The sequence below is a fragment of the Seriola aureovittata genome, chromosome 13, assembly GCF_021018895.1.
Source record: "Seriola aureovittata isolate HTS-2021-v1 ecotype China chromosome 13, ASM2101889v1, whole genome shotgun sequence".
Taxonomy (NCBI): domain Eukaryota; kingdom Metazoa; phylum Chordata; class Actinopteri; order Carangiformes; family Carangidae; genus Seriola; species Seriola aureovittata.
The window spans coordinates 15,541,938-15,566,770 of NC_079376.1; the positions used below are offsets into that span (position 1 = coordinate 15,541,938).

The 24,833-nt window shown below is 40.9% G+C and overlaps 3 protein-coding genes across 3 annotated transcripts; 1 reads left to right on the top strand and 2 right to left on the bottom strand.

Moving 5' to 3' along the window:
- Positions 1-343: 343 nt before the first annotated feature.
- Positions 344-5,771, bottom strand: vash1 (vasohibin 1). Its single transcript, XM_056392600.1, has 7 exons — positions 4,818-5,771; positions 4,302-4,390; positions 3,833-3,889; positions 3,351-3,425; positions 2,691-3,072; positions 1,992-2,101; positions 344-1,779 (listed from the first exon to the last, which is right to left on the bottom strand). Exons 1-7 carry the CDS (start codon positions 5,037-5,039, stop codon positions 1,707-1,709), a joined length of 1,008 nt encoding a protein of 335 aa, XP_056248575.1. The 5' UTR covers positions 5,040-5,771; the 3' UTR covers positions 344-1,706.
- Positions 5,772-6,028: 257 nt separating this feature from the next.
- Positions 6,029-8,959, bottom strand: fcf1 (FCF1 rRNA-processing protein). Its single transcript, XM_056393431.1, has 8 exons — positions 8,874-8,959; positions 8,214-8,278; positions 7,974-8,045; positions 7,740-7,888; positions 7,523-7,595; positions 7,330-7,417; positions 6,814-6,908; positions 6,029-6,685 (listed from the first exon to the last, which is right to left on the bottom strand). The coding sequence occupies exons 1-8, from the start codon at positions 8,874-8,876 to the stop codon at positions 6,637-6,639; spliced, it is 594 nt and encodes a 197-aa protein (XP_056249406.1). The 5' UTR covers positions 8,877-8,959; the 3' UTR covers positions 6,029-6,636.
- Positions 8,892-21,321, top strand: arel1 (apoptosis resistant E3 ubiquitin protein ligase 1). Its single transcript, XM_056393430.1, has 22 exons — positions 8,892-9,026; positions 9,885-10,112; positions 10,595-10,763; positions 12,380-12,600; positions 13,214-13,285; positions 13,600-13,826; positions 14,026-14,263; positions 14,378-14,547; positions 14,756-14,936; positions 15,039-15,283; positions 15,384-15,461; positions 15,554-15,695; positions 15,806-15,927; positions 16,064-16,139; positions 16,305-16,414; positions 16,523-16,702; positions 17,046-17,171; positions 17,708-17,837; positions 17,945-18,003; positions 18,089-18,178; positions 18,269-18,444; positions 18,960-21,321. The coding sequence occupies exons 2-22, from the start codon at positions 9,965-9,967 to the stop codon at positions 19,060-19,062; spliced, it is 3,063 nt and encodes a 1,020-aa protein (XP_056249405.1). The 5' UTR covers positions 8,892-9,026; positions 9,885-9,964; the 3' UTR covers positions 19,063-21,321.
- The last annotated feature ends 3,512 nt before the right edge of the window (positions 21,322-24,833 follow it).

The window sequence follows — 24,833 nt, forward strand, 5'->3', positions numbered from 1 at the left end:
TAACTATCTTACTTTTGTCAGCGTAGGTTTTCTATTTGAAACTAGCTTGAACAATATTCTGAGATCTAAATCATGTTGAAAGTGTCCCACTTATTCTGACTGAGTGTTTAAATTCACTGAAGCCTATGCCTCCCTTTTTTAGACTTGTTTGCGTTGAGTTTCCTTTGTGTAAACCTAACAGGGGTAGTGTTTGGAGAACTCTTCAGTTGGCTCTCGTCATCATGTGCCTTGGTGCCAAAGGTTGACAGAAAACTGGCGCCCAGTCCCTGCCTTCATTTGTGGATTTATTGGGACGTAGGCTGTTTAAAAAAGGGCAAGGTAATTAAAAACATAACTAATTTAAAGAAAAAAACAATCACAAGTTGTGTTGCCAAAATCCTGGTGACAATTTTATTGTGGTCCTGTAAATGAAAAGTCATTTGGTACAAAACAATTGTGTAATAGAATATTGAAATGAAAATGGACAACACCTACTGTACAGATAAAAATGTTGGCTGTGGCAACATATTCAGAACAGTGTGTGGTAAATATTAAGTGGTCTACTGGTGATCACCAACACTGAGGGAAGTATAAAATGACAATTAAAAAAAATTACAAAATGCAGATAAAAGTGCTGTAAACAAACTTCTTTACACTTTACACTTAAATGGAAGTCAGTTGCTTGGATACCACTTAAGGCAAGTGAAATATTGGATAAAGTTGCTACAAATAAAAGTTAGAAATTGTATATATAAAGCAGTTATACAGTACATATGACTTCTTAGTAATTTACATCTACATTAAATGCAGATAAAGTCAGCTGCGTTGTCGTGAGTCACCTTGACAAATGTCTTGATTCACTGAAAGATTTTATATTCAGTAACACACTGACCCATATTTTCACTCAACAGATGCCTTCTTACACTTAGATACACTTAGGCATATAATGTATTCAATCCCATATTCAGTCAACATCTCTGTAAGGTAGATAGCATGCTAAATATGCTAGCCTCTGGGTTTTAACTCAGTCAGCTTATTTCAAGGTAATTTAGAAGAGCAGAGGTGACGCTGCTTTGTGTTTAGTGAGGCAATGACAATAATGGATTGGATATAAAAGTGTTTTTCTTCTCTTTGAGTTGTCATACAAGGCACGAGGGTAGTGGTTTACAAACTAAGTCACTACACAAGCATTTGCTGCCCAGCAGAGCCTAAGTGGATTTAAAATTACATTAAATGTATTTGCACACTTACATGTACAGTACAACGATACAGATTGCACACAAGCCTTAAGAGCTTTTGTTGAACATAGCAACACCACAAAAAACCTATGATATGTCCAGTAGCACATTTACACTGAGTGGTAGTCTTGCCTAGCTTCAGGGAACCCTCATATTTAACATTGTGTACAGTCCTCAAAACTCTGCAGTTGTTTAAAAATGTTCACAAATGACTGCACGTTTGACCCTTTCTTATAATTTGGGAGCGTTGCCAGCACCAATTACTGAGCACAGTAACTACTCTTGAAAAAGCCTCTATCAACACTGACATAGGGACGCTGAATGAGGCATTTGTTTTTTTTGGGAGGAAAAGTTGCTGGTGACCTATTCGAAACTACATCCTGTGAATAGGCCAATGTGTACAAAGAATTAAGCCTTAGAGTAAGTCAGTGGCCCCATGAAACCAGTGTGTGGTACCTTCAAATTTCACAAGCAAACTAAACTTCTTCCTCAGACTCGAATCTGGTATCCGTTCATGTCTGCAGACGATTTTTGCTCCAAGACCTTCTTCTCCCCTGAGGGACTGCAACAACAAAAACACAAATCAGAAACAGGACAAAGAGTTTTATTCACATAAGAAGGAAACTGTGACTAATTCAGAAAACACTCCTTTAGCTCATGAGACATCTGTGGTCCAAATCTTTTCCAGTGACTATAAAGATTACACATCAATGGTTATGGTGCCTGTATTTTTAGTGAAGATCTAAATTATCCAGAGCACATGATTAGTCATACCGTCTCTCAACACGGCTGATCCTGCGTATGGGGCTGCCTGGTCCTCTGAGGGGGGAACCCATGCTGTTTCTCCTGTCTTTGGTTGGAGAGGGAGGTACAGGCTTTCCTATCTGAAAAAACAGTTCACACAAAACTTCAATCACTTTAAAACATCACATGGGTGAGTTACACTATGCTTATGTCCTCATGGTACTGAGTGTCAGTCTTTAATGTGATTGTGCAGAGCACTCAGTGTAAAAGATCAGCTATTGATGGATTGAGCCAGCCATGCATGAGGCACGGCAGAGCAGAGTCAAGCCATCACATTAGTTTTATTATACACAGAGCTCAGCATCAAGGCAGCCTTCATTATGTTAGCATTAGAGGTGATGAGAGGGAGCATTGCTTGAGAGAAACCGCTCCTCAAACAGCAGGTTGACACTCAGTGTCACCGTGCGTGGACACAGCATGTCAAAGGAAACCTGATAAGGAGGAAGGGCAGTCCATCTGCTGAGGACAAATTATATTTCTCATCATTGCTTTTAGTCCTGCAAGGGCTCCATCAAACTGCACTAGTGTCCGCTGGAAAGTGAGAGTTCAGAAAGAAGCATAAAGCAAAAGCTAAACATGCAAAAACATCTGCTTAATGTGTTCCCACATTTGCTATCTGCTTCTGCACTGCCATTCACCACGAAAACTCTTTTCATTACTGCACAGTACCTTCAGCCTCATGTCTCGAGTGTGTCTCTCCAGCTCCTTCCGCAGCTCCTCCTTGGTCAGCTTGTCTACATCCAGTATGGAGTGTTTCCACTCTATCTGCTCCACGCTGTGAGGGTCATGGGACACGTATTGGCCGATCTTGACCTTGTGGAGGGTGTGCCAGTAGCCCCTGTAGGCTCCGTCATATTCCTGCACCAAGTCCATCAGTGTGCGGAACTCCAGGGGCTTGAACATGAGGTCCTCCCTCCGGCTCATGCCCAGAGCGCCGAAACGTCCCCCGCTGTGAACTCCCAGCACAATGTGGTGGAAATGGTTCCCTGAGAACTGAGACTTAAAGCTGAGGGGGAAGCGCTCCACACCCGGCATGTTGTTGGTGAGGTAACTGTATGAAGGTGGGGTCAAGGAAATGGATGGTTGAATGTCACAAAATGGCAAAAAAAATCCTGTCCAATCAATGCAGACTTGGCTCCTTGTTTTCAAGTGTTGTTAGCCTACTGCTTCCATAACATGTGGAGAATCCAAAGACATCTAGACACTTTGTTGAGCAATATTTGGAAAGCTGTCAGCCTCAGCAGTCATTCTAATGAAACACACCATAACACAATTTGAAGACATAGCATCTAAATTGTCATGCAACATCATCTGTTGCTGTAAAGATACATCCCCAAGATCACCGCCTCCAGACATTTGATTGGCAGAGCCTCCCGTGTCATCTCCTTAGCGATGTCCATCAGCCTGTGCAGAAATATTGAACAAGAACATGTAATTCTGTGGTATAAGACACTAGTACACTGATGACTTGCAGTACAAATGACAGGAATGCACTGTTATTGATTTCATGCAGTCAAACAAAAACATTTTCCATGAGCCACGGAAATGAAATCTGTGCTACTTAATCTAATAAAGTGAGGTCAGGACAAGTGTGTTCCAGGCCACTGCTGATTGACATCAGCTTTGACTCACAAAGCCCTGGGATAAACCAGAGATACAGCTGATCTACATGCGTCAGCCATCAGCAACACAGGCTAAACCATAAGAAATCAACAAACAGTGCTGCTGAAATCCCGTGAGTACTGCCACGAAGCTCTGTGAGTCTAACACTGATGATCATCAGCCTTGGGTTAAAAAGAAAGTTGGCTTACGCAGTAAGAGGACGACTCTTCTTGATTTCAAAAAACTGTGTTCCTGTGTGATTGTACCTGTGGGCCTCAGTTAAGATCATACTATAACAGAGCATCATGAGGCTGCTTTCAGTGAGGGGAAGAAACGACCTCTTTAACAGCTTTGTGTAATTCATAGGTTGTTGGTTAATTATGGATGAAAAGTCTGCTCTGACTGGAAATCAAGCTTTTGCTTAATATAGAATATAATACTACAGTGACCTACTTTCTCATGTATGGTCCATATCTATCAAAGTGTGCTAAAACAGTGGGTCAGTGGGATTAATAAATGGTTGTCTGTAAGTATTACACTTCTTATTTCACTCTTATATCCATTTGAGTAAGATCAGTGTGTAAAACGTATCTGTCTAACAATAAATGACAAATTAAGAAAAAAACATTTAAATGCACTCAATAATCATTGTTTTGGTTGTAACCAGCAAAAGGATACTGCAATTCCCTGATGTATTTCTGTATGGCTTCCAAGCGCTGTGGGATAGTGGTGGTAGGTTGGTATGTAGGCACACTCGGTACTGGAATCTGTGGGACAGAGGAGCCAAACAACTGCATTGCCATTGTACAATCCCAATATTCACTGCAGCTGGAGAATGTAGTATTGTTTGACCTCGATGCTCTTCTCTATTCAGTGTAACTAATGGTGGAAGTATCTTAATTGTTCTTTAACCAGTCTCATGAGAAATGACTACAAGGTCTTAAACATCCATACAAACGCAAAAGGTACTGTGCAGGGCAAATTGAAAAAATCATGTGATGTATTTTCTGACTATAATTACACTGGAAAAAATTTATCAGCAAAAATAATTATTTATAGTGTATTTAGAGGCACATGACTGTCACTCATGTGGTACTGCATAGCAACACTGTAACTCAATATTTTCCCATAACACATGGGTGTAAACTGTTCCACATGGGTATCAGCTGCAACTTCACATATTCAACACTTTACCTTGGGCAGATCAGTGGCACCCCGGATCTCCTTCCACAAAGCTTCACCGTTGGGGTGGATTCGAGCCACATGGCGCCACATCCTCTCCCAAGTCTCCTCATCCACCGGGAGTCCTCCTCTGTTCACATAGAAAGGCACCCCTCCATCCCTCAACTCTTCTTCACCTTCATCCTCCTGCTCCTCATCTCTCTCCTCCACTGAGCCCACGGTGGCTCTCAGCATCCCTCCTCCACCGGGAAGCCAACAGAGTCCTGGCACACAAATGTCCTGACTGATGCCTTGGACCCTTTCACTGATTAATCTGCTAGCAAGTAGGTTCCCACGACAGATGGCCAACTCATGACATCCAGCAGCTTTGTGCCTACTAGTGTCTCTCAGAGTCAATGCAGTGCTGTCTTCAATGTAAAGGTGATCTGCTGTATATAAAACTCACCTCTGAAGATGAAGCAGGTGAATATGAAGCAATGATTTAATAATTGGGTTACAAAAAACTCCTCTTATTTAGAATAAACAGTGACTTTGCAGTAACTATTCAGCACTTTGGTAAAAATCTATCAGCCTGTAGGCCATCCAAAATTCAGGTATTGATATAAATGTATAGATTAAGACATTTAGCCTTTAGAAGTGCAGCTTGTTATAATGATCATCAAGCAAACACAAGCCCGCCAATGTAACGCTATCACTGCCTATAAGAGGATTGACTCTGCAGACAACAAAGTACTGGAAATGACTAATTCCCTGTACCGTTAGAGGTCATTCACACCACAGATATCCAGCAAATCACTGCTCTAGTACAATCCCAACACGACGGTCCTTCTACGTCCACTGCAAGTCGGCTTTACCACATTATCTCCTTCCAAGTCAACCGGTTCATTGTTCATGCAGATGCTCTTCTTGGCTTCAGTGACTGCGGGTTGGATTCACGTCCAACGAGCCGCTCAGACACTCCCAGACCTCCGCGTACTGCGCATGCTCTCTACTTAGCAACGCATGATCTCAGCCGTGACAAATGCTGCATTCAGGTGCTGCTCGCGAGGTGTCAAACTGAGATTCGCTTTATATCTACATCATAAAATCCCATATTCAACGTTATTAACAGCACCTAAACGCACCATTTTTTTGGGGTGGCGGTGCGCTTGTACTGTACTGTACTAATTCAGTCGTACTGTGGCGGAAGGTTGAATGAAATACATTCAAATGAAAACTTTAGCTATTGAAAAGAGACAATGTTGTTTATTTATATGGGATGCCAAAGAGTAAAAAAAACATTGTTTTTAACATCAGTTTAAATTCCAACATGGTAATGTCACATTCCACTTAACTAAGGATTAATCTGTCAAGCTATACTAGTGTTATATTTACATTGAGTTATTCCATATTTTCTATTATACATTTCAATTGGCTAAACTGTAGGGGGGGAAAAAACAAGCAATAAAACACATTTCCATTGTAGTTACAGTCAAACTTCAAACAGGATAAAGGGAAACAACAGTGTAAAATATGAACTCCAAATTCTTTATCTATCTCATAATAAATTAGTATCTGCTCATATAGAAAACTTCAATATATTTTGAGAGTTGGAAAAAAAACTGAAGACTGAGGAGAACATGCACTGCAACAGTTAATTTATTCTTGAAACAAAATATTTTATAAGAAAAACAACACTTTAAGTAGTTTTCAGTTCTATCAAACTCACCCCATCCCATCCTCACCAAATCAAACTTCAAAGCATAACAACATTTTCAATATGCATAAAAGGAAAATAATATTAAACAGGAAACTTCAGTCCATTTACAGGTGCAGCTCAGCTGTAAAAATATTAAAATCTTGGAGCACCATAGTCATCAGGCATCCGTTCAATATTATACCTGTATTTAAAAATAGAGGGAAAAAAGTGTGTTTTAATGAAGCTGGTACTGACTCCAGAACAAAGTTTTGCATTTTGCGCAAAAAAAAAAGCACACAAACAAAAAGGTGATATAAATTTGTGGTATACCTGTGGTTTGAGATGTACATGATGGGTACGCCGGGGATCTTCCTGACTCTTCTCTTAAGATCTCTGTCCACAGTTGCCAGGATGTAACACTTGTGCTGTAGAAATATTTTTATGTGAGTTATAGCTGCCCTTCAGTACCAAAACTACACAGTGTGACATAATATATGTAATGTGACTACGCCACCAGCAGCTGGTTTCAAATGGGTGTTCTGTCGCTAGTAGCAAGCACCACTGGCACACTTCCATGGCAGTTTAACTCAAAGTGTCCTTATGCAAGTGTCCTTGGGCAGGATAATGATACCCCAATGTATCATTGGTGTGTCTGACGTCACTAATACAACATCCTAAATGACTGTTTAACTGCTGGGATAAGTGTCAGTAGGTTCTGCTGCTGTTATTTTGCACAACAAACATACATGCTATTACTCATATTGTGGAGCTCATCATTCAGTGAATACTGACATTCCATGACATGTATGTATGTATGACTAAAACTGTACATTAAAAGTATATTACCTGTGTTACCCGTTGGACTAAACAGTCATCGGCATATGTTCCCTTGTGTGTGCACGGCAGGCGCTCAAACCTTGGATCTTTGGCTATCCTGCAATAACAAAAACAAGCAAAAAATGTAAAGATAAAAATAATTTATGTATGAATTCAATAGGTTCATCTGCCCAGTGCCATTTTCTACCACACATCTTTGTACCTGAGCGCAACTCTGTACTTCATTCCAAGCTTCTCAATCTCAGCCATCACACAGTCTGTGATATATGGGATACCTGGATAGGATGGGATTTCAGGAAAAAAATGAATGACCATTTTAGAACTATTTTTGCTGAATCATTATAATATATGATTAATATTGTTAAAAAAAAAAAAGATGCTCATCCTCATATTAATTCCCCCTGGACAATAGTACTTACATTTGGCATACAGACAATCCATCATAGATTGAACAATGTCCAGTTTAGCCTTGATAGAGAAGTTGATGAAATTGGTGTCGACGAGAATGTGGTATGGTGGACCGAGCTGAGTGTTGTACTGGAAGAACAGGCATGATGGGTACTTTGTCCTGCACAAAGAGTTAAAAGAAGTCAAATTAAGAGCCATCAACCACAAGTTATCATCCAATTCAAGCTTTTGAGTGACCGACTTACACTTCTCTCTCCTTAAGCTCTGAGGGGTCTTTCTTCTTTTTCTCTTTTGCTTTAGCTCGGTCTTTCTCTTTTCTACAAAACAAACAAGAACTTATATGGCTTGAATACATCTTCCACATTTCACCAGCAATTGCATGTTCTGCTGGATTAATAAACTTCATAGTGATGGAGGAGCTGGTTTAACCAGGGGTGATTTGGGTTGACAACAGAGAATAATTATTAAAACAAACCAAAACTCACATTCTATGATCTTTCAGATTAATCATTCTCTTCATTGCCGCAAACTTCTTTGTTTTCTGCTTCGCCTACATTGAAAAAAAATGTTTAGAATATAAATCACAAACAACAGTTTATACTATATTGTTTGAAAGTAGGAGAAGAAATGATTGTAACTGTGTTAGTGGACGGTTAGAGGGAGAGTCCACCTATCAATACAATGCTGGCACGGGGTCTTTATTGAATATCAACGACTGTCCCACAGCTGAACATACAGGAAAAAAAAGGTTGACTATAATATGATCGAGTGAAGCCGTTCAACTGATACGATATTGACATTTACTGAAACAAACACTGAACTCGTTAGTTAGACACCAAGAGGTTAAATCAAATTCACGATCGCAGCCTTTTGGAAACCAACTTCCAATTGTGTTTATGATTATGTTCAGACCAAGCTCCTTGTACTGATATAAACTATATATTTAGATGAATAGTTTGCGTAGGTAGCGCTGTATGTGTAGGTATAGCTTACTTAACGTTAGGCTAGGCTAGGTAACTTAGCTCAGTGGCTTCCCTGGGAAAAAAAATTAAATGCCTTATTAATACACTAAATGTCATACTTTAAGAGACACCAGCTATCAAGACAGCCGTGGAGTAGTTGTCATACAGTTTTAAATTACTTACCATGCTTTAAATTTGAGAAACAGATCTCAGTAACTGAGTGAAACTTGCTCCCCTTCCCCTCGTGTATCGATGCAATTTCTGGTGACGTAATCAAAAATCGACACCTTTTCTGCGCATTTTCCGGACTGCAAAGCTAATGTCTAACGGACGAAGGTAGATGCTGTTTTTAAGAGCAAAAATTTAGGACATTTTTGCATTTACAGTTTTGCTTTGTGTAGCTGTGCTATTGTAAGCGGATTCTTGTGAAGGTCTTGTGATGTGCATCTTGATAACCGCCACGGGTTGGAGACGAGCTTTCTGAAATTACGTTGACATTGTTTGCTAACTTGGCTAGCCGCTAGCATCGTTCGCTAGTCAACTAAGGCTGCTGTAGCCGTTTGTCATGCTAACGATGCTAAAATATGTTAGCATTAGCTGCTAGCTTTACCTAGCGCTTCAGGTGTCAATAGACAGGCGAGAATTGATAATATTGCATTTTTGAAACGCCATTCAAGGCACTGTCCAGTGAACTTTACCGAAGCTGTTTGAAGAGGTGATGTAGCTTTCTGGTTGTTAATGACAGTGGCAGCGGATGACATTTGGAAACGTTTTGACACCTGAGCTAGCACGTCTAGACAGCTCCTCATCCTCAGAGCCATCACCATCATCTGGACTTGTCGGTGGATGGGATTTAGAGTGTAGTAACGCTTAGTTTTACCTGGTTTCTTTGATAGTTAAACAGAGGCTGGTGAGAGTTTTGTGACTATTGTTTGGCCAAGTTGCTCATGCATATTTCAGTGCTGTGGAGTAATGTTTTTCTCCCATCAGCCAACACTTCTCCAGGGTGACACTTAAATATTCATGCTTTTTTGGCAGAGCAGTTTACAGTTGAAGCTACTAGGCTCAATCATTTCCCATGTTTGACTAGTGCCCCTCGTTAGAATCCATCTCTTGAAAGCCAAAGTTTTTTGTTGTGTATTTTTTTGGTCTAGCAGTTTTGAACCTAAGCAGTTTTGTCTTCTATTATTGTAGGAAACTTGACTAGCTTCCTGTTACATGACACTTTTCCTTTGAGCACGAAGAGGTCTGAGTGAAGGCTGAAAGATGGTCTGATGGACCGCCGCTTCTTCCTGACCTTCCTCTTCTGCTCAGTGTCGTGGATATTCTTCTGGGAGGTACGCTGGAAGAAAGGAAAAGAGAGTCAGATTCAGGAATGGCTCCAAGGACATAGCCTCTCTCAATACAGGCACTTATTTGAAGGTCGGTGGGTTACACTTGTTTCATATTACATTACCAATATAGCACAGAAGTTTGGTTGATGGTTTTATCCAGGGTGAAGTAAGCAGATGTAGCTTCTGTAATATACACAAGGAAACATCTGCATGACAGCTTATCTTGGATGAAAATTAAACAGTTTCTTGGAGAGAATACTTTCTCCAGCACCCATCCTAGTTTCTGCAGAAATATCAGAGATAATGTCATGTTTAACTTAATTTGAGCTATGTTTAGTGCAGTGAGAATGTATTGCTTATTGCTTTGACCCTGGTCAATTTTTGGTTTTGAAACACAAAAGTTCAGGCTTATGAGATGCAACTGGCATGTATGCACAATCAGCACAGACTTAGATACTCATTGTAATAGACTTTAATTAGTATTTAAGCTTGTGCTATGGCATTAGTGATGCTGATTTTCTGGCCAGTATTTGCATGGGGATTTTTATTTGCTGTTCATGTGTCATCCAGATGTACAGACACTGGAGGAACTGAGTCTGAGTGTACTGAGTCGCCTGGAAGAGGTGGTGAAGGAACAGCAGCGCTGGAGGGAAATTGCAGAAGCCCACATCCAGCTGCTGCGAGACTTTGCCTTCCAGGAGTGGCTTTGCTCTCAGAACCTGGAGCACTATTACCATACGTAAGCAATGAAAGGTCTTAACTTCAGCATTTACACCAATCAGGCAAACAGTCGTGAGCAGCCGTCCTTTTTCAAAAACAATTACTTGTTGGCATGTCATAAATGTAGATTGTCCCTGGCATGTTTTTTAATGTCTTGAATTGGTTAGGTGGTTATGGTCATGTTTTATGCTGGTTAAAAAAGACTCTGTTTATTTATATCCACTTGAGGGCTGCCTCTCCAATCATGGTTAGCCGAGTTTGCTGACAATGAGCAGTGGAGGCTGCAGTGTTTCAGAGGGTCACTGCAGTAAAAAGTATTCTTTAGAGGCTGTTACTGTGAGACCCTGCAGCAATGCAGATGTTTTTGTGTGTGTGTGTGTGTGTGTGTGTGTGTGTGTGTGTGTGTGTGTGTGTGTGTGTGTGTGTGTGTGTGTGTGTGTGTGTGTGTGTGTGTTGGATGCTCTCTATTGATGCAGTCAGAACCTGCTATGATAGGTAGTTACTTCATAACACTGTCTGTTTGTCCTGCCTATGTTTGAGAAAAGTGTATTTTAATGTTTGTAGAGGTCAGTATTGTTTCTCAAAAACACATAGTATCATGTTTTTAAAGAAAATTGTACGACATTTCTAAAAGGACACAATGTCACATTTGTGAAGGTCATGACTGCCACACTGTCGCCGTCTGCATTGCCGATTTTGATTCACTGGACATAAAATTACTCACATATTTATTGCTGAGTTTCAGTTCACTAACTGTGTAGTAACCGAAGATGATCTTTGCATTAATTTGCTTGCTAAAAATAAACTGTAAATGGGGAAGATTAAGCTGCAGACCCACATAAGCCTCTCATTGCTTCTCAGAAAAGTAGTGTTAGTAAGAGTTGGATGTTGGAAAGATGCAATTATATAGTTAAGTTAGAAATATATATATATATATATATATATAGTTAGAAATGAAAAGAGAATGATGGTTTTGTTTGGATTACCATCATTATCATAATAATTGACCTCAAACACACGGTAGATAATCAGCCCCATTACACATGTAAACCTGACACAGCAAAGCACTAGTTAATTCATGTTTTAAAATATCTATTTTTAGTGTGTATTTTTCTATTATTTCAGATTTTATATTATAGAGTTATATTGTTTGCTTACATCATTTTGGCCATGATGACCAAACTATGAACGGTTATAGCACAAGCACATCCCTAGTTTAAACAAAGACACAATGTTGCACTAGTAGATTTACAATAGGAGATTAAGTTTTGGTTTTAATGGTTACAACCATTTCTCCACTAAGCATTTTCTCCTGTTGACCTTTTTTGTAATGAAGCCTTGTTGCTTTAGTCTTTTAGTAAGAGCAGATGCAACATGCCGCACCATCTCACTAAAGAGTTTAGCTGAAAAGATCAAGGTTACTCTCGTGCAGAGTTTCACAAAAAAATAGTGTTTGTTTAGTGTGTGGGATAGCCTGTTGTTTGCAGTTAAGTCAGCAGTCTTGATCAATAGACTTTGGGTAACACTTTGTGGTGAGGCCAGGGTTGTGTTCTAAAGGCTGTACTACTGTAGGCGGTGCTACCATTCCTGTCAATTATCTACTTAATCTATTTTCACTTTTGTTTTCCACTGCAGACTGAAGACCTTGGGTTGCATGAATCTGGATGATCTGTCCCTTTTTGACAGTCAACTGCAGCTGTCTTTAGCTGCCTGGGGCTACTACTACGAAGACTACATTAAGTTGTCCACAGGCATCAAGATCCTCCAGACTTCTAGGGGGAGTCGAGACCAGGACTACGAGATCCGGCTGGTGCACAGCCTTGCTGAGAGGCGTCTGAATGAGAAGTGGTCAATTGGTGAGACTCCGATCTCCAATCATTTTCTGCTTCAGACTGGTTTTAGTTTGGGGTTGCTTGCTACAGCTGAAGAGTATAGAGAGGCATTTAGATATAAGACATAAACATAAGATGGGCGGTACTGTTGCCAAATGTTTTCACAAATGTTATTACTGCAGATGTCGTAGATCATTTGAATGTAACTCAAAAGCCTAAAGGAGAAATTCAATGTTGCTTCATCTGTTTGTACAGTTCAACAAATTGTACAGTTCAACATCTATTTGTTTTTCTGTCCTTTTCTCTCTGAACGTTGTTACATTATAGCATTCCTTATGCAGAGCCATGACCATTGTTATTATACCATATACTGGTATTGTTGGGTGTGGGTGTGGTATTACCTTCCACTCAAAACTGGCCACTTAAATCACGCCATTTCTTGACATTTAATGTTGCTTCATTTGGCAGAAAACCCATGTAAACTATAGTGGTCCAGTGTTTGTATAACCATGACACAATGTCTTAAAAAGAGAAGAGAAGTGCAATCATCAAAATTTAACCTGCTTGCCCAGAGCAGGAAGTGTCTATTGTTTTCATTTTAATAATTCATCGGTACAATATCCATTTGTCTTTTCAGCGGGAGCGCTCATATTTGGCTGTACTGTGGCACTGTGCTTCTTGATAAGGGACCTCATGTTTTACGTGATTGGTGAGTCCAATGTTCGCTGTTCGGGTTGGGCTGATATGGCCTGTCCTGGAATTTCTGCTACGTGGCTCACTCTCTTTCTTCCCTCAAGCACATACTTCAGCTGTGACCTGGTACCACAGGTTTTACAAATGTCTTTTATTTTTTTATAGCCTGAGGACTTTGTCAAATGTTAATCGTTGCTTTTGTTAAATACTTTCTCAAATAAGTAGTGCATCCACTCATTTCAAAACCATATAAAAATAGCTTGCATTTATTCCAAACGCATTCTAACTTTTAACAAATTGTCTCTTGCATTTATTCCCTTCTTGTGGCAGGTGGAATTACTGTTTCCATCATAGCGTTCGTCTTTACCATCAAGTTCCTCTGTGAGCTTGCAGCGAGGGTTGTCAGCTTCCTGCAGAATGAGGATCCAGGTCGACGCGGTGACCGCAGCATCTACGACTATGTCCGGGGCAACTACCTGGACCCACGCTCCTGCAAGGTGTCATGGGACTGGAAGGAACCGCAGGAAGTTGGGCAGACTATGAGCTTCAGAGTCCAGGTGATAATTAATTCCTAATGTGTCGAAGCTAAAGGTGTTCTGCACATCTTGTTTTTAGTCTCACTGACTTTCTTACAAGTGTCTGATTCATGCAGCAGTGTCAAGAATATTTTGTTTGCAACATTATGTTCAGAAATGTAAAATTGACTTGTGTGTCTTCTGAATCTAAATCTAACTCCCTTTATGTCTGTCTGCTCAGCTGTTCTATAAGAATGGCCAACCTTTCCCGGCCCATCGACCTGTGGGACTGAGGGTCAACATCACCCACATCGAATTGGCTCTGGACATCCCTGTTACACAGGAGGTTCTGCAAGAACCAGAGTCCAATGTAGTCAAAGTAGCCTTCACAGTGCGCAAGGCTGGACGCTATGAGGTTGCTGTCAAGCTGGGCGGCCTCAATGTAGCCTACAGCCCTTATTATAAGATATTCCAGCCAGGTATGACTACGCTATAGGTTTAAGAGCCAACCTGTATTTTGCTTTGTGTAATTTAATGATATGACAAGTTTGTATTCCTGATTGCATATTTTTCTGTTCTTTTGTTCACTTCAGGTACAGTTGTCCCATCTAAAACCAAGATAGCCTACCATTTCTCCACCCTGGTGCTAATAAATGGCCAGCAGCACACTTTGCAGATTGAACCCAGGGATGAGTATGGAAACCCCACCAGCAACTCCACATCTCTCACAGATGAAGCCAACTACAGCGTCCATGTGCACTCTGTATGGGAACAAACCCCTTTTCTATTATCCATTAAACTATAATTTGAAGATTTATTTCTTGATTATGACTGTAAAAATGAAAGCCAGCCTTTGTTTTCAACCTTCTGTTCCCAATTGCACAGTCACTAGCTTTACAGCAGAACAGGTTCTTACAAGTAATTCTCAACATTCTGAGCTGGGATTCATTTTAGTTTTCCTGTTCTTCCAGCTGGGCACAGTGGATGATGACAGTCTGGAGGAGTACTACAGTAAGTCAGTTTCACTCAATAAGCAGCAGTGCCAGGTTCTGCTGAGACTGACCCTGAGGAAAACAGGCTGTTTCAGGGCCCGCATCTCCTACAAGGACCAGCCGCTCAGCAATGGGGAATTTGACATAATTGTTCTCAGTGGTGAGCAGACTTTCCTCATGCTGAGGAAAAATACACTACTATAGAATAAAGTCATCCTGGGTTTTCAAAGCCTAATACTCATACTCGCATTGCATATTACAGAGAATGAGAAGGCCTGTGTGGAGAAGAATGTGTCCACTCCAGGCATAAGTATCTACTTTGAGGCATACCTGTACAGCAGTGGGAACTACAGCAGTTCGTCATGGCAGTTACCAGCCTCCTCTTTGCTGGCTCCCCAGCGGAGGCCCTCTATGGGAGAAGAGGAGGATGAGCATGACTCTCCTGTGGAGGGACAACCTGAGAAAGTCAAGAAACCAAAAAAGGTCTACTGTTACATATCGCCAAAGGTAAGTGGTCAGATTTTAATGGTTGCATTTGATTGGTATGATTTTTCTTCAACTCTTGGTTTTGTCTATATAAGTAAATGAGAGACTTTATGTCCAACAGCAACTATCCGTGAAGGAGTTCTACCTGAAAATAATTCCGTGGCGCCTTTTCACCTTTCGAGTATGCCCAGGAACAAAGGTAAGCAGAGCAGATGTCAGAAAACTCTGGAGAACCGGCCTCTCTTATTTGGTTTGTACAGGCTCACTGTAATTCCTCTGCTTTCTTCTTAGTTTACCTATTATGGCCCTGATCCGATTCACAAGTATCTAACTCTAGTGGTGGATGATGGGATACAGCCTCCTGTGGAGCTCAGCTGCAAAGACAGGAACATCATGGCTGCCACCTTCATTCGCTTCCTGCACAAGAACATTGGTTTGTTTCAGTGTGATTCATTTTGCCTCGAGCCGCACTTCACAAATACCATCTTTTGTGGAGACAGTGTACGTCACTGTGTAGCAGTAACATGATGGTATTATCAACAGGTGGCTCTGAAACGTTCCAAGACAAGGTGAACTTCTTTCAGCGTGAACTCAGACACATCCACTCCAAGAGACCTCGCACCAAGACCTGCCTAAAAATCACTCGACACGCCATTCTCGATTCAGTGAGTGCTTCTTTACTGTATTACGAAGCTGTTTCATAAAATGTGCACAATGAAAATAGTCATGTAATCTTAACACTCTTGTGACCCCAGTGATAAATTAAACTCTCATTTATTTTTCCTTCTTGTTGCTGCTCAGTCCCTGAAGGCTACAAGGAACTTCTCAGTGTCAGACTGGAGTAAGAACTTTGAGGTCGTGTTTCAGGATGAGGAAGGTAAACAAAACATCAGCTTGTGTATTGAGAATTTTACACATTTTTGCTGTTGCAGCAACGATTTCAAACCAATAAGCTCTTAAGATTACATCCTGATGAAAGTCACAGACACAGCAATTCATTAAGGTGACCACACTGCTAAAACTTTTCACATTTTTTCGGCAGCTTTGGACTGGGGCGGGCCTCGCAGGGAGTGGTTTGAGCTGATTTGCAAGACCCTCTTTGACACTTCCCACCAGCTGTTCACACGCTTCAGCGACAACAACCAGGGTCTTGTAAGTTTTTGGTTTTTTTGTTAAACCACCTTTAAAACAACTTATATATTCTCCTCTTAAACTACATACATTACATGCGAAATAAAAGAATTAACATCTATTTTGCAGGTGCACCCAAATGCTGACAGGCCGCCCCACCTGCGTCTGAAGATGTACGAGTTTGCGGGCCGTGTGGTAGGGAAGTGCCTGTATGAGTCTGCCCTGGGTGGGGCCTACAAACAGCTGGTCCGAGCTCGCTTTACACGTTCCTTCTTGGCACAGATCATTGGCCTAAGGATGAACTACAAGGTATGGAACAAAATACATTCCCACAGAGAAGACTCATTCCCTGGACGTTGGAAGGTCATGTTTTCATTGTTTAACTTCTGGTGTCAGCTGGTCTGTCTCATCACTTTAAAATTCCTCGCAAAGCCAGGAAACCTGATTTGTTTCCTGGCATTATTTATTTCATGGAGAACTAGCCAGTGTGTTTTGCTGTTTATCCAACTTGCTAAGATTTCAAAGCTGAGAATTAAACGAGACCCAATCGTTTTGTTTTTTTATCCTTCCACCGACAACATGAAATGTCATGTTTATTTGAAAACGTCATTTTCCTGCGTTTTTTTTGGGGGGGGTTATTTTCCACACGCAGTACTTTGAGACTGACGACCAGGAGTTCTACAAAACTAAAGTCTGCTTCATCCTAAACAATGACGTGAGTGAAATGGACCTGGTGTTTGCCGAGGAGAAATACAGCAAGTCAGGACAGCTGGAGAAGGTGAGGCAACACTTTTGGAAGGGAACCTCCTCTTTTATCCCTGATGTAATTTCACAGGAGATAGGAGCAATAAACCAAACAAAAGAAACCATATTGCTTGTTTGGCAGGCAGTTTGGTTTTTTTTTTCTTAAAGAGAGGGAGTGGTGAGTTTACGTTAAGTTTTTAAACCTTTTCAAACTTTGTTTTTGTTGTTCAGTTATAAAATTCCACATAAGAACTGGCTGTGTAACTCTCCATCCTGACACAACCTCACAAGCTGAGTCCAACCCCCTCCTTTTAATTAGATACACACTTTTTACCTTTTTTAAATTGATTAAATATTTATAATGAGGCTGACAAGTGTGTGACAGCCAAACACACATTCAAGAAAGTGTCTGAACTACAGTATATATTCTAATCCCATCTCTACCATCTTACCTTTACTGACCGTTTTTGAGAGCCGCACAATGACTGAATTTTAATCTTGTTTTGTCATTTGTTGTTTTACTGTTTTTTATTTATTTCAGACATATATCTGACTCATGTTCTCTTGCAGGTGGTGGAGCTGATATCAGGGGGAGCTCAGATCGCTGTCACCAATGAAAACAAGATGCATTATCTCAACCTGCTGGCACAGTACAGACTGGCCAGCCAGGTGAGAGATGAGGTGGAACACTTCCTGAAAGGTAAGGGAACTAGCACAGCTGCAGGCTGCAATTTTTTTGCCAATTCCTCTAATTTGACGTCTCCGGTAATGTGCGTGTAATTAGTGTAATTTCCTGATCAATTGCAGGTTTGAACGAACTGGTTCCAGAAAACCTGCTAGCCATATTTGATGAGAATGAGTTGGAGGTATGTGTGATGTTTATAATAAAATCCTTTTGCTCTTTTACAACATGACTGGGTAATTATAATTTTTTCCTTCTAATCTCTTCAGCTGTTGATGTGTGGCACCGGTGATATAAATGTGCAGGACTTCAAGGCTCACGCCGTGATTGTCGGAGGATCATGGCACTTCAGAGAGAAAGTATGTCATGGAAAATCTCTGTCTTCCTTTTCTCCTAACAGCAGAACAGTGATGAAAATGTCTGAGCATGTTGATTTTCTGTTGCTACAGGTGATGAAGTGGTTCTGGGCCGTGGTGTCCAGCTTCACCCAGGAGGAGCTGGCGCGTCTGCTGCAGTTCACCACAGGCTCCTCTCAGCTTCCACCTGGGGGATTCAACACTCTTTGCCCCTCCTTCCAGATCATTGCCGCCCCCACACACAGCACCTTGCCCACTGCACACACATGGTGAGTAGTAAAACACAGGCAGATATATTTGAAAGACAAGGCTGGTGTTGTTCTACATGTTTCTTACTGGCTCCATATCCCATGAAATGGCCAAAACCAACAGTGTGTTAGTCTGTCTCACATCTCACTTTTTGACTTTAGCAGCAGCTAGCTGCGTGCGTGCGTGCGTGCGTGCGTGCGTGCGTGCGTGCGTGCGTGCGTGCGTGCGTGCGTGCGTGCGTGTACGTAATGAAGGAATTTGTCACCCAGTGCAACGGTGTGGGTCACTCATGTTTGTTTAATAGTTTTTGTACAACAATGGAGCTCTGTGGCACAGATGAATATGCTACATTATGCTAGGAAATACTTACAATAAAGTGATTGTTGGTTTAGGTCTTTTCATTTTATTTGTTAGCAATAAGAAAAATATAGAATATTACGTTTGATCACACGTAGCATTATATGTAAAAGTTACATTGATACTTAATCAGAATTTATACATCAGCTGACTCTTCGTGTTCCTCTACTCTGTGCAGTTTTAACCAGCTGTGCCTCCCTACCTACGACTCCTACGAGGAGCTGCACAAGATGCTGAAGCTGGCCATCAGTGAGGGCAGTGAAGGCTTCGGCATGCTCTAACTGCTCCATCACTGACAATGTGGTTCCACTTGCACAAGAGGAGACCAGCACCGGCCTCTTCAGCGCACCAGTTCCTTGCATTCATCTGCATTTAACAGTTGGGCCCAGACTCCCTATAAATACTCTCTCAGGATGAGAGGGCATTACAGGAAGTTGAGAAGGCTGAATTGGAATCAGGACTTGATCATATTAACTATAGTACTACTGTATATATAATAAAATATCTCGTTTTTGTAAAAAAAAAAAATTTTAAAAAAAAAAGAGAAAAAAAATGGAGACTACGGACTGCTGGAAAAGGTGAGGTTTGGGCTAATTTTATTTCTTAAAGCTAAAAGTTTGCTAAGTTTTATATGTTTGAAAGACACAGGATGCTAGAGCAAAGGCCTTGAGTATTACTGTATAATCGCTTCTTTTGCAATTTGCAAACTGAGGAACACTTAAGTGCAACAGCAGCCTACATGTGATGTGGGTGACATGCATCTACAGCACTTTGGCCTTAATCGATCAGGGACTGATGTTTGTATGTAAATATCTAATATCACTCTTTTATTTCAATACTTGTACATACTAGTGTGTATACATACCTTTTCATCTTGTTACTTTTTGATTTGATGTTCAATGAGAGGGGATTTCTTTATTGTTGCACGTTTTGATGGGTTGAAAGTTTATATAATTTCTATAAGCTTTTTTTTTTTTTTCTGGTAGAGATGAATGGGTTTTAAAAAGAAGCCAAGTCATTTCTATTGTTTATACATGTTTTTAACTTATTGTGTCTTGAAAAAATATTTGTGTTGACCCATACTGTTGAAACTGTTTATCTGAAGCGGTAAATGTTTTTGTTATGTTTTATAACCTGCCTTATTCATGCCCTTTGCCTCTGATTGTATCCAGAGAGGTGCGTAGGTGAGAGAAACATAGTTGACAATAATAGGTAAAAGTTATTGTGACATTTCTACTATATTTCTACCCCCCCCCCCCCCCCCCACAGAATTCATTGTGGATGTGAGTGTTGGTTGGATGTTGGGGAGAGTCCATATATAACAAACATTTTGTTATATATGCTGTGTGTTTTTTAACTTTCTCCTTCACAGCCTTTTATGGGTTTACCTCAGAATCTCCTATGCCACCTATGCATCCTCTGACACAGGTGTATATGTGTTAATGCGCATGTAGGGCAAAGCATACACACACAGTTCGTTCATAGTTGCCTCCTTCCAACCTGTGACTGTACAACCTTTAGCCATATTATCCCATATCCTCAGTACACAAAAGCATTATATCTTTTTGGAATATTCCCTGTTTGTTTTTCATTATGTTATTGTAAAACTATTTATTTTTAATGGTGTAAGCATCGTCTATATTCTGAGCCAACAGAATTGTTTTCTTAGGTTTTTTTTCCTGTTCATAATTGTTTAGCTGTCCCAGAGTTTACATGTTCATTAGCCATTTTGTAATAGTGTGTGCTGCCAGTCAGACTGTTTGTAGAGCATTTAGGAAATTCCTTGTTTAGACTAAGAGGCAAAAAGAAAATGTTTCTGATAATTCCTCTCAATAGCATTTTGATTTGAATGTGTTCATGTTTCTACACAGAGCACTCTGAATGCAGCTCCATTCCTCACATCATTCTCACAGCCGGCAGTAAAAGTTTGACTCGGCCACTAAGAGATTTAACTTGTTGAACGGCAAAGACTTAATTGCGTTGACTCAACAGAGCCAATACAGTGGGATTTGATTAGTATTTGCTTGAGCTTTAGCTGGCCTTTAACAGTGTTAAGAGGTTTTGTCAGAGGGTTTGTGGATTTGTGTGTGTTTGGGTTGTGCAATGTTGACTTGATGTTGCTGAGGAGAACAGTGAAAATGCTTATGAAAATGTTTCATTAAGCACCAATACCAATGGCTGATATCATATATATATGAAGTAAAGGTAGTTGAAGCATTACATGTGTTAGTTCCATTAGATGACATGACCATTATAAACAAATATGAAGGAGGTCTGTCCTGTAGTTTTATGTTCTTGTCTTTTCATGAGCACCTACTACTGTTTTATGTTTGGATGGTCTCTGGGTTAGTTTGTCCGAGTGTGACTTTTAGCAATGTAGATATTGTGAAATATTTGCCTATGACTTTGAAGCTGGGGTATGTTTTTCCTTTCCTTTTTTTTTTTTTTTTAATGGCAAGCCCATGTTGATGAATGTTTGAGATTCTCTGCACTGCAGGTCCCTTGTTTAATGGAATTAAAAAAAAAAATGATGGACGGGATTCTTATCTCACTTTTTGTGCATCATATTCGGATTGTGTTTGGCAGTGTGGATCAAAATGATTACAGACCCTTCCAGCGCTGAATGTTGGACTTGGAGATGGCTTTTGGAGCTGACCTTACAGGGCAAGTAGTTCTTAAACTTGTGTCTGAAAATTGTTATGTACCTGGAGAGGAGCCCATGGGTGTACTCAACATAATGTATATCAGGACATTGTTATTGCCTCAACTTGAGGTAAAGAACTGGAGAGAATGTAACACTCCAGTCTCTAGCACTTCTATTTTCTTAATACAGATACACAAATGTTCTTGAAGTTTTCTATTAAAATTAGTTCCCATATTTGGCATAAAAACTTCTCTGTTTGGGGAAAAAGTTTGGGAATGCTACTTCTTAATAGCTCACGTTGAGTTCCTTAGTGTGGTGTTTGTTGCAGTGAATGCTAAACAAAAGCCTGAACTGTCATCTTTCATCGGCCAGCAGAGTTCATATTTTAGACACTAGGGGGCAGTGTCTCTACATGTGACATGAGTAGTGGCTATGTGCCTCCTCTTGCTGTCATCCCCCGGCACAGGACAGCAGCAGTAAATGATGAGGGGCTTTCCTGTCTTCAGCTGACCCTCCACACTTGAAGTTTTCAACACTGAGAGCAGGCCAGATTGAATCCCCCCTCCCATTACAGACATTTCTCATTTCCCCACACACATACAACACATACCTCATGAAACACATGAAAATAAACAAAGTTCATTCAAACCTGCTGGTTCCATGTCAGCTGAAGGCCTAATGAAATCAGTCTTTTGAGAGCGCCTCTGTTTATGGAATGTGATAATACCTAACTGCTGAAAGTGAAATGGAAAACAAGCGCTCCCTTTCCTTTCACGATGTGGGGATGGTGGCATAGCTGACAGCATTATCAGCACAAGATGTGAGAGTTGCACACTCCTGCACTTCTGATTGTTTGCTTCCTCAGTGGGACCGTCTCGTAATGGGCTCGACAAGTAAAAATTCATTTTTAATTGCTTTGGTTGAAGGCTGTGGACACGCAGGCCCCATGGACCTCCACACTACACCCACATGTTCCTGGCGTCTCTCCTCACGCTGTGGTCTGAACACTATCAGGAGCAGGCAGAAAGGCATCTTGAAGTACTTGGAGGCAGGAGTTCAGTTATTTGGTCTTGGCATGCACCTGCGGATTTGCATAATGGTCTCTCTCGAATTTCCCCCAGGAATGCTTGCTAAAGAGGGACCACAAATCAGAAAGTCATCCTCTGGCGCTCACCAAGAGTAATGTACCATGTTGGAATGGTTCTTCTTCCCAAGAGAACCTGTGGGAGATCACTCAGCAACAACACTGTACATTTTTGTAAATTCATCTGATGATACTAATTCCCTGGGAAAACATGTTTCTCTGACAAATTTTCCATGTACTATTCCATAAACATCTCCAGACCTGACTGCAGCTTGGTTTTGGAGTTCGGGGTTGCCAAGTTCCTCAGGGAGTCAATTTATGGGTGGTTCTCGTCAACCAAAGAATTTACATGATCGAAAATGCAGTGCCTCATTTCCCATCTCTGAGTCAGACACCCTGCCTCTGAGGAGATGTCCATCAGTTTCTCTGATCAAAGATAATTGTCCACAGACATTGATCTTCACAGGACAGAGAACACAAATGTGGCACGCCTTTAAGTATCTTTAGAACATGACCGCTTTCTCCCTCCTTCCTGCTAGACAGCCGTGGGGTTGTCTGCTTCCCATTCCAACATGCAGGTCCTCATTACCTGATTGGACGCCGCTGATTACCTGCCAACTGGATTGGCTGCAGGTATTCATCATCTGTGATGACTGGGCCGATTTAGAGGCCAATCTTAATCAGGGTTGTTGAAGGACAGAGGAGAGCATCGCTGCAGCAGCAGGCCTGGACTGAAGTTCTCCCCAGGAAGTTTACTCTTCACTGTGTAGTGTACTGACTTCATGTTATCCTCGGTCCAAACTCTGGCTAACATCAGGTCTCTGTGTGTGAGCATCCAAAGTCCTTCTCCAGAATGAGCAGAGTATGAAAGGAGAGTTCTCTCCATCTCTCCACAGTGGTTGACCACTAAAATGACTTTGACTCTTTGGCTTTTTGGAGGGAATTTCTGCCTCAGCTGTCTCTTCTATACTTGCACTATCAGGGTCTTAATTGGCTCTTTTTATGACTGGTGACAGTGTGGTTCTGCGATTGATGTTGTTGAGGATTATGGGGAAAACGGCTGTGAGAAATACACATCACAGTGATGACAATGGTCTGGCAACAAAGTGCAGCAAAGGAATGTATGGATGGGATACTGCTGCTGATTAAAGAGATTTTTTCCTCCATCTCTTGATATTTCACAGATTCTCTGTTGCTCCTATCAATCCTTTGTGATTTAAGTGCTGAGACCTGGCTCTCAACACCTGAGCTGGAATACAGCGAGTCCATGCTGAATAATATGTACGAGCGGCCACACATACATGAAAAGGCCTCATTAAAATATGTTCCTCTCGCAGAAACAGGACCTCCAACACATGTTTTGTTTTGAAAATGATATAAACGTCCATGCGTACTGAGGTCAGACACAAGCAGAAGCTTACAGCCGTGAGTGGTCTTGAAAAACTGCTAGCATGGAGATTAAGTGTCCCCCAGCTGATGGCTGTCTATGTTATATATGATGTTGGAGAGAAGGTATTGATTCATGGGGTTAGTTGTCCTGCTGGGATGTGCAGCTGTATTATATTCGGTGTGTCGGGAAACATTTCAGTCCTTATATTTCCTCTATAAAGACAGGGCCTCTAATGTAGAAGACTGTCCAACTGTTTGACAAACACCCCCTTGCCACTTCACCCTTATTGTCAGTGTGTCACTGTAGCAGGTATGAAAGGACTGTGAATCATTAATCCTGTCAGCAAAAGTGTAGCAAACAGTCAGTGGAGACGAAATGTTTTCAGCCATTTAGATGGTGGGCCAAGTTCAGTCCAGACTGAAATATCTAAACGACTATTTCATAGATTGCTATGAAATATTGTACAGACATTCATGGCCCTCAGATGATGAATCCTGCTTGACTTTGGTGAATCCCTGACTTTTCCTCTGGGAACAAAATGAGGTTGACATTTTTGGATTTTAGAGAAATATCTTGACAGCTGTTGGATGGAATGCCATGAAATTCTGTACAGACATTCATGGTGCCAAGAGGATGAATCCTGATTACTTTGGTGACCCTGCAGCTTTTACTGTACTGGCACCAGCAGGTCAGCTTTTTCACTGATCCTCAGTAATAAATGGAAACAGACATTCATGGTTTCCAGAGGATCAAGCGTTTCCCTGACTTTTCCTCTAGTGCAACCGTGAGATTTTGTGTCTTGATAACTATTGTATGGATGCCATAAAATTTGGTACAGACACTCATGATCCCCTCAGGATGAATTGTAATAACATTAGTGATGCTTGAGTCAAAATTTTAATTTCATAACAATACTTTGGTTTATGAATGATGA